Here is a 10,000-nt window from a genome sequence, read left to right as displayed (position 1 = left end):
GAAACCCACCTGGTGAGCAATCTTTCTGCTAGTGATAATAACAACAACAATAATGATGATGATGATGATGATGATGATAACAATAAAGTAATATTAACCATCTCCAATTTCCTGGTAGAACAAATGCGTTCCAAAACCAAATGCGCAGTTTTCCTGGGAGAATATCCAGACCACGTCATCTGAAATGGTGTTCTTGTTTCTGGCAATAAATGTTGAAGCATCATACGTAACTCTGCCGGCATAGTGGTGGATAGTAAACTGAGTAGCAGACGATAAGCTGTTTATACTGAGGCTATAAAGAAAACAAGAAGAAAATATATATATTAAGTAAATAAATAGATATGTGTATATAAGTAGAAGAAAAGAACATGGGCTTGAAATTGTTCGTCTTTATTTCGTATGTTACATATGATTCAGTATTTGGTAACGCATGATGTTACACAATAAATGCAATCCTTATTGTACTTATTAAATAGGGATGGGCTCTAACCATCATCACAGCAGTAGCCCATACCTTTATATTAGCACCTTCTCTTCCCCCTCTCCCCACTTCCAATTCCCCCTATCTATCTGGGCCGACGAGGGTTCTGGTTGATCCGAATCAACGGAACAGCCTGCTCGTGAAATTAACGTGTAAGTGGTTGAGCACTCCACAGACACGTGCACCCTTAACGTAGTTCTCAGGGGATATTCAGCGTGACACAGAGAGTGACAAGGCCGGCTCTTTGAAATACAGGTATAACAGAAACAGGAAGTATGAGTGAGAGAAAGTTGTGGTGAAAGAGTACAGCAGGGATCACCACCATCCCCTGCCGGAGCCTCGTGGAGCTTTAGGTGTTTTCGCTCAATAAACACTCACAACGCCTGGTCTGGGAATCGAAACCGCGATCCTACGACCGCGAGTCCGCTGCCCTAACCACTGGGCCATTGCGCCTCCACTCACATGTTGGAATTATTACTGAGGTGTATTGATGAATCATAGTGCTAGGTAACTCGTGGCACTTGATATTGTTATGTTGTTGTTATTATTGTTATTACCACCACCTTAGCGAAGACAGAGGTATTGTTTTCAGTTGTGTTTGTTTGTTTGTCTGTGGACAAGATATCTCAAGAACCACAGGAGGGATTCAGATGAAACTTTCAGGGATGTTTAGCATCGTGACTGGTATGAACTGATTACATTTTGGAATTGATCCGGTTCCGGACAAGGATTCTAGATTATTTGTTATATTTACTTTACATGAGTACAATCTTCTTTTGACTTTCAAGTCTTTCTCAATGATCTCGCTTTAGGCTGTTTCCAAAGTTTTATTTTCGTTTCTCTATTATTAATTTTACTTATAGTTACTTCTATCTTGGTGGAAATTGATGGATAAAGAAATCAAACTACACAAACAAACGGCAGCAAAACCATTCAGAAATTAAATAAAACTAACATTTTTATAATATATATATTATATATTTTTTGCATACATGTTAACACTTTAGAGGATACTTACATATAAATAAATATATATATATATATATATAAACGGCAGTTTGTCTGTGTGTGTTTCTGAGTGTCTGTTAGGTTGTACACTCACCCTGACCACGGCTTTCAACCGATTCTGATGAAACTTGACACACACATAGCCCAATGTCATAATTCAAAACTAACGCAGCGAAAATTTTGAAAAGTTTCCCCAGTTCTGAAAAAAATCGATAAATTCGACATGGGGTCCAAAATCAGAAACACAAACCACAGACTGTCTAGGGGACGCAACTCGACCTTTTTAACTAAAAAAAATTTACCATAATTTTTTTCCCATTTTTTGGCTATAACTCTCTAAAAATGCTTTATAGTTATTTCCCTTACAAACCCGAGCAACGCCGGGCGATACTGCTAGTATATATATATATATATATATATATATATATATATATATATATATACTTGATCTAAAACAACAGGAAAGCTAAAGGAAGGACAGAATTTAAGAGAAGAAAAACCAAAAGGTTTCATGCTATTCATTTAAAAATTCCTGAGTAGAACTTATTATTGCCTCTGCCTTTCAAACTATTTTGAATGGTGAATTTGTTAACTTTGGTTTGTGTTAGATAAGGATAAACTATCTATTACTGTTACTAAATTTTCTACAGCCACCTTCCACATTCCATGACTACTGTTGGGATCGACCAGGTACCAGACAAGGATTCTGGATTATTTTTCCAGCTTTTTTACTTAATTTTTGAGAGTGGTCAGGTTAGATTTTAGTATTCATGCTTGTGAGAGCAGTTATGTTTATTTCTGATATTCTCATTTCAAAAATCATCTCTGGCTAATCATTGAGAGGATGTTGGTGTTGCCTTGGTGGAGGTTTGCGCTCTCTGAATGCTCTTGTTATTATCATTCTTCTTCTTCTTCATCATCATCATCATATTATTATTATTATTATTATTATATTATTATACTGCCGCAACACCCAGTCATAGTGCTGTAAGAGCTGTGTCAGGCAGCTCCTACCTGGTCAAAAGTCATGCTGATGCAATCCATTGTAATTGCCTCACTGGTTATAGGTGAGGCAGCAAAGAAATCCACTGGTTTGTTCACTTGTCTGTGTTCCAACAGGGTGGTAAAGACATTTCAGCCAGTCTTGTCTGAGGATCTCTTTTTCGATCAATTTCCAGTCTGCTTTGTGGAAGTTCAGATTGGAGAGATTTTGGGTGCTTCCTTTAGGCTGTATGTCTCTGGCTACTTTTGGTCTATAACAGAGACAGCTCTATTATGTTGTGATCCCATGCAATGAGTCGAAACAGGGGCAGCTGAAGAAGGGGAATGTTCCTTGTGTTGTATGTCTTGTTCTCTGTTTATTCGTTGTTAAAAAAAAGTCTGTTACCTTGTTTGTTTTTATGTTTTCGTTTCTCATCGTGTTCTACATTTATTTTGTGGTGTCCTGTACCCATATAGGCATGTATATATACATATAGATCTAGGTATGTACATATATGTATGTATGTATGCATATGTTTTATTTATTAAATTGTCATTATATAAATATATATGTATATAGGCGCAGGAGTGGCTGTGTGGTAAGTAGCTTGCTAACCAACCACATGGTTGCGGGTTCAGTCCCACTGTGTGGCATCTTGGGCAAGTGTCTTCTGCTATAGCCCCGGGCCGATCAATGCCTTGTGAGTGGATTTGGTAGATGGAAACTGAAAGAAGCCTGTCGTATATATGTATATATATATATATATATGTGTGTGTGTGTTTGTGTGTCTGTGTTTGTCCCCCTAGCATTGCTTGACAACTGATGCTGGTGTGTTTACGTCCCCGTCACTTAGCAGTTCGGCAAAAGAGACCGATAGAATCAGTACTGGGCTTACAAAGAATAAGTCCCAGGGTCGATTTCCTCGACTAAAGGCGGTGCTCCAGCATGGCCGCAGTCAAATGATTGAAACAAGTAAAAGAGTAAGAGAGTATATATATATATATATATATATATATATATATATATAGATATATATATATATATGTATATATATATACACATATCTGTGTGTATATGAATATATATATATATATATATATATATAATCTGTGTGTATATGTATATATATGTGTATGTGTATGTGAATATACATAATATATATTTTAGATAGTAAATGTATGTATGTATATATATATGTGTGTGTATGCCTTTGTGCTCACACATATGCACAAAGGCATTAAGTCCCTATAACTTAGCAGTTTGTCAAAAGCAACTGATAGTATAAATGCCAGACTTCAAACATTAGTCCTGTTCTCAGTTTACTGACTAAACCCTTGTAGGCTCTGCCCCAGCATGGCCACAGTCCTATGACTTAAACAAATTAAAGGTAAAAAATATCAGGTAGAAAATGATTAACTGAAAACCGGTTAGTATTTGGTTTACAGTGAAAGCTTAATTGGGGAGACATTGAAGCAATTAGTTAAATGTACTAATTACAGTGAAAGCTTAATTGGGGAGACATTGAAGCAATTAGTTAAATGTACTAATTATAAGGCGAAGATATTTTGATAATGTAAATATGTTGAGGTGTCAAATTTGAGTGAGAAAAGATACAAATACAATTGGCTGTGTTTCTATTTGAATGTTTGGGTGTGTCTGAGTGTATGTCATGTCTGGATGCATATTGATAATAAATACACATTGTATTAGAAGCTTACTAAAACTTTTACAACACTCTCCAAGCAAGTTAATGTTAAGTTTCAGAATGAAATCAATGTCAATAACCTATGCTGTATCTTTATAAAAGGAAATTTTAAGCACCTACATAAATGTTACAAGTGTTTGTGTGCATATATATATATAGAAAATAGTAAAAAGTGAAAAAACTACAGAAGGCTTGTTTTAAAAGGTTAAAAAATATAAAAATATATATTTGAGTCATTATGTCTGAAGAATGTTATAAATTTTTTTCATACAATGACATAGTTTTTGAAGAAATCTACCTGTTTCAAGGCGCCTTGAAACAGACATTTGATGTAATTCAAGATATTTCAATCGAAACACAGATTTGTGCTGCATAACAGGTGAGATGTAATAATACAAATATTTTCGTAAAAGTAGTTGGACATGGGTTAGGTAGATTTCTTCAAAAACTATGTCATTGTATGAAAAAAATTTATAACATTCTTCAGACATAATGACTCAAATATATATTTTTATATTTTTTAACCTTTTAAAACAAGCCTTCTGTAGTTTTTTCACTTTTTACTATTTTCTATATATTCAACCACGTGCTTTCACACACCAACTTTCTCATATATATATATATATATATAGATTTTTTTTATTTATTTATTATTTGAGGGAATAAAATCCAAACTTACAAAGAAAAAGAATTCAATTTAGAAATACTAAATCAAATTCCACACAACATAATATATATAAAATATTATAAAAAACCACCATTTATCAATTCAAAATGAATAATTAAATTACACCATCTAGAAAATTACATATAATAGAAAAGTTAAAATTAAAATAACAATTAAAAAGTAAAGAGTGGTCACGTGATATATATATATATATATATATATATATATAAAATTTAGAGGACTGACGACTAAGGCTCACAAGAGATAAACAACTAATATTTTCAAACTTTGATATTTATTTAAGCCCTATATTTTAATTGCTATACACTCAAAAAACAACTTAATTAAATTAACGAACATTTTAATTAAATTAGCATCAAATTCTTAATACTATACTTGCAAAGATTCTTAATATTTTTACTGAAAATGATTTTAATTAATTTTTGTGAAGCTTTTCTTATATAATAAAATTTAAATATTGTTATAATTATAAAAATTGCTAAATCATGTAATTTAAGAGGAAAAACTGTTTTACATAATAACATAGCTTAATGCCAAGGACTTTTAGTTTGTTGTATTTAGATTTAGCATGCTAAAAATAATTTTGAAAAATTGTTATTTTTCTTTAAGGTTTCTGGTAGAATATTCAGAGTCTGAGTAAACACTTGTCTTTCATTTTCAGATCCGGTTTACTTCATAATAATAGAAAAGTAGATGCCGAGTATTGCTTTTTCACTGAAGAATGGTGAGAAAAGTACTTCTTTATGAATACAATGAGAAAGTTAGTTGCATGATATGCAAAGAAAGTGTTGCTCTTTTGAAAGAGTACAATCTTTGGTGTCACTATGAAACAAAACATTTGTTGACATATTTGTGGTTTTCTGGAAGGTTGCCTTCTGAGAACTTTTGGTTAATGAAACATAGTTTGGAATCTCAAAGGAATGTTTGCTGAAAATGAATCTGTCACTCATCGGAGACCCCCTTCGGTCATGACACAGACCATGGGATTGCACCTAGAAAGTTACCCTCCTAGACACAAGTCTGGGCGAGGTTGTTTATGGAAGACCAGCAGTCGCCCATGCATACTGGCCTCCCCTCTCCACGCCACCAGTGTTATCCAAGGGAAAGACAAAGGTCGATACAGCTTGGCACCAGTGACGTTGCTACTCATTTCTAAAGCTGAGTGAACTGGAGCAATGTGAAATAAAGTGCCTTGCTCAAGAACACAACACACAGCCCGGTCCGGGATTCGAGCTTACAACCTCACGATTGTAAGCTTGACGCGCTAACCACTGAGCCATGCGCTAACCACTGTCACTCATACAAGTTACAAAATAAGGCATAAGATAGTAGAGTGAGGAAACCCGTTTAGTGATGGCAACTTCATCAAAGATTGTATGATGGAAGCAGAGCATGGGCTGCGGGGTCACTCCGAAAAGCTCTATCTGTGATGATTTCATCTCAATCGAAGGAGAGGGGCTTTCTCCGCCCGGGTTGCGGATCCGTGGAATAAGCTGCTGGACGAGATAGTGAAGATGCCGACGGCCGCTCGGTTCAAAGTCTCTCTTGACCAGAAATGGCCTGAACTCTTTGCATGAACACCCTCCCTGTACATAACTCCATGTCACCCTACATGGCCTTGCTTTTTGCTTTTTGAGTTAAAAAATTAACTTAACTTAATTTAACTTAAATGACCTGTGTTTCTGAGAAAGCCAACTTGTTTGGAAGTATTGACCTTTCAGCAAGTTCAGTTATGCAGAGAACAGAAGAACATAGTGCTACAGATATGTGAGAAAGCTTCGGCAGTACATATACTAAAATTGGAACAATACAGAGAAGATTACCATGGCCTCTGCGCAAGGATGACAAGCAAATTCATGAAGCGTTCCATATTAAAAAAAGGCGGAGAGCTGGCAGAATTGTTAGCACGTCGGGCGAAATGCTTCGCGGTATTTCGTCTGCCGCTATGTTCTGAGTTCAAATTCCGCCGAGGTTGACTTTGCCTTTCATCCTTTCGGGGTTGATAAATTAAGTACCAGTTACGCACTGGGGTCGATATAATCGACTTAATCCGTTTGTCTGTCCTTGTTTGTCCCCTCTGTGTTTAGCCTCTTGTGGGCAGTAAAGAAATAGATATGTGAGAAAGCTAGGAATTTCTTGTACTTTCTGGTGCTGGATGAGTCTATTGATCTCTCAAGTATGTCACAACTTCCCATGTTCATTTGTAATGTTAATTTGGACTTTCAAATCACAGAAGAGTCGGCTCCATTTGCACCAGGCACAGAACAACTGGGGAAGACATTTTCATAGGAGTGCAGAAAACTTTTCAAGGTTATAACTTTCAGTGGAATCAGCTTTGATGTGTTACTATGGCTGGAGCGAAGAAGGGTCTGGTGGGGCAGATAAGGACTAAGTAAGGTGGCAAGCTGGCAGAAACGTTAGCACGCCGGGCAAAATACGTAGCCGTATTTCTGAGTTCAAATTCCGCCAAGGTCTACTTAGCCTTTCATCCTTTCGGGGTCGATAAATTAAGTACCAGTTACGCACTGGGAGTCGATGTAATCGACTTAATCCCTTTGTCTGTCCTTGTTTATCCCCTCTATGTTTAGCCCCTTGTGGGCAATAAAGAAACAGATAAGGACTAAGTACTGAAACCAGTCGTTTCTGTGGTGAACTTCATTCAGGGTCATACTCTTAATCACTGCCAGTTCCAGGCCTTTCTTGAAGAAATTGGTTCTGAATTCTGTGATTTGCTTTATCACACAACAGTGAGGTGGCTCAGCTGCAGTGAAGTCCTGTTTCTTTTTTATAAGACCCCAAGAGAAACAGATATTTTTCTCACCAAATACGATAGAGCTGATCCACGTAATTCCTGACAACGTAATTCCCAGTCGAGACGAACAGGAAAACAAGAGACGAAGATAAAATTTACAGTAACGAATAAAAACAGGAATGATACGGGGGCGTCATATACATGTATATATATATATATATTATACATGTATATATATATATATATATATATATATAAGGTAAAGACCCCCTTCGGTCATGAATGACCATGGGATTGCACCTAGAAAGTTACCCTCCTAGACACAAGTCCGGGCAAGGTTGTTTATGGAAGACCAGCAGTCGCCCATGCATACCGCCTCCCTCTCCACGCCACCAGTGTTATCCAAGGGAAGGCAAAGGGGCCGACACAGCTTGGCACCAGTGACGTCGCAACTCATTTCTACAGCTGAGTGAACTGGAGCAACGTGAAACAAATGCCTTGCTCAAGAACACAACACCCAGCCCGGTCCGGGATTCGAGCTCACAACCTCACGATCGTAAGCTCGACGCTCTAACCACTGAGCCATATATATATATATATATATATATATATATATGTATCTATCTATCTATCTATCTATATATATATATATGTATCTATCTATCTATATATATATATATGTATCTATCTATCTATCTATCTATCTATATATATATATATGTATCTATCTATCTATATATATATATATGTATCTATCTATCTATCTATCTATATATATATATATATGTATCTATCTATCTATCTATCTATATATATATATATATGTATCTATCTATCTATCTATCTATATATATATATATATGTATCTATCTATCTATCTATCTATATATATATATATATATGTATCTATCTATCTATCTATCTATCTATATATATATGTATCTATCTATCTATCTATCTATCTATATATATATGTATCTATCTATCTATCTATATATATATGTATCTATCTATCTATCTATATATATATATATATATATATATATGTATCTATCTATCTATCTATCTATATATATATATATATATGTATCTATCTATCTATCTATCTATCTATCTATATATATATATATGTATCTATCTATCTATCTATATATATATGTATCTATCTATCTATCTATCTATCTATATATATATGTATCTATCTATCTATCTATATATATATATGTATCTATCTATCTATCTATCTATCTATATATATATGTATCTATCTATCTATATATATGTATCTATCTATCTATCTATATATATATATGTATCTATCTATATATCTATATATATATGTATCTATCTATATATATATGTATCTATCTATCTATCTATATATATATGTATCTATCTATCTATCTATATATATATATTATCTATCTATATCTATCTATCTATCTATCTATCTATATCTATCTATCTATCTATCTATATCTATCTATCTATCTATATATATATATATATATATATATATTATATATATATATATATATATTATATGTAACCATTGGTTGCGGCTGGTCAGAAAATTATCATTGGTTTCACATCTATCATTACTCTTGGCAATGAAGGCGATTCATTAGACCTGCTAACCAGAGGCACATAACCCATAAGCGTGCAGTACTTATTAATCACCTGTATTGCTAAGAGCAACAACAGACTAAATGATTTTAAACTTTCTGACCGGTCATAATCAATGGCTTTACAAAACATTACTGCTTGAAATTATTTTAAAGCATCCTTTTTTTTCCAACTTATGAAAAATTGACCAATATATATATATATATATATATATATATATATTATATAATAATATTTAGGTAGTAAATCCAAACTTACAGGAAAAATTAGATTTAGGATTAAATCTAATTTTACAGTATAAATATAAATTAAATTAGAGATAAAACCACTGTTAATACTTTTGATAGTTATATATATTTAATTTAAAAAAAAAATTAATAAGTAAATAAATAAAATAAATATATATATATATATATATATATGAAAATTTATAAATATAAATTAATAATTTTTAATTTTTAACTTTAAATTTAAATAATTTAAATTTTAAATTTGTATTTTGTATATTATATTAATTATTTTTATTTCTATGTTTTGGTTTATGTTTTTCACTGTTTGATTTGCCTAATAGTGGTTTTATCTCTAATTTAATATATATACATATATATATATATATATATATACAAGGGCACATGGCTTAGTGGTTAGGGTGTTGCACGCTCATGATCTAGTGATCCCGATTTCAATTTCTAGACCAAGTGGTGCAATGTGTTCTGGAGCAAAACACTACATCGCATATTGCTCTGCAATCACGTCAA

At 33.5% G+C, this 10,000-nt stretch overlaps 1 protein-coding gene and 1 non-coding gene across 2 annotated transcripts in view; one reads left to right on the top strand and one right to left on the bottom strand.

Moving 5' to 3' along the window:
* The window catches only part of LOC115224051 (unconventional myosin-VIIa), a 123,898-nt gene that overhangs the window by 48,093 nt on the left and 65,805 nt on the right, over nucleotides 1-10,000 (bottom strand). The window contains exon 14 of the mRNA XM_029794850.2: nucleotides 99-292. Within this exon, the coding sequence (XP_029650710.2) occupies nucleotides 99-292 (194 nt within the window). The remainder of the gene's footprint in view (nucleotides 1-98; nucleotides 293-10,000) is intronic.
* On the top strand, nucleotides 6,636-6,740 carry LOC115224147. Its single transcript, XR_003882849.1, has one exon. It is a non-coding gene; the product is annotated as a U6 spliceosomal RNA (small nuclear RNA).

Source organism: Octopus sinensis, linkage group LG24, assembly GCF_006345805.1.
Source record: "Octopus sinensis linkage group LG24, ASM634580v1, whole genome shotgun sequence".
Lineage (NCBI taxonomy): Eukaryota > Metazoa > Mollusca > Cephalopoda > Octopoda > Octopodidae > Octopus > Octopus sinensis.
Note: the sequence above shows the minus strand (reverse complement) of the source record. Positions and strands in the feature narration are given on the sequence as shown.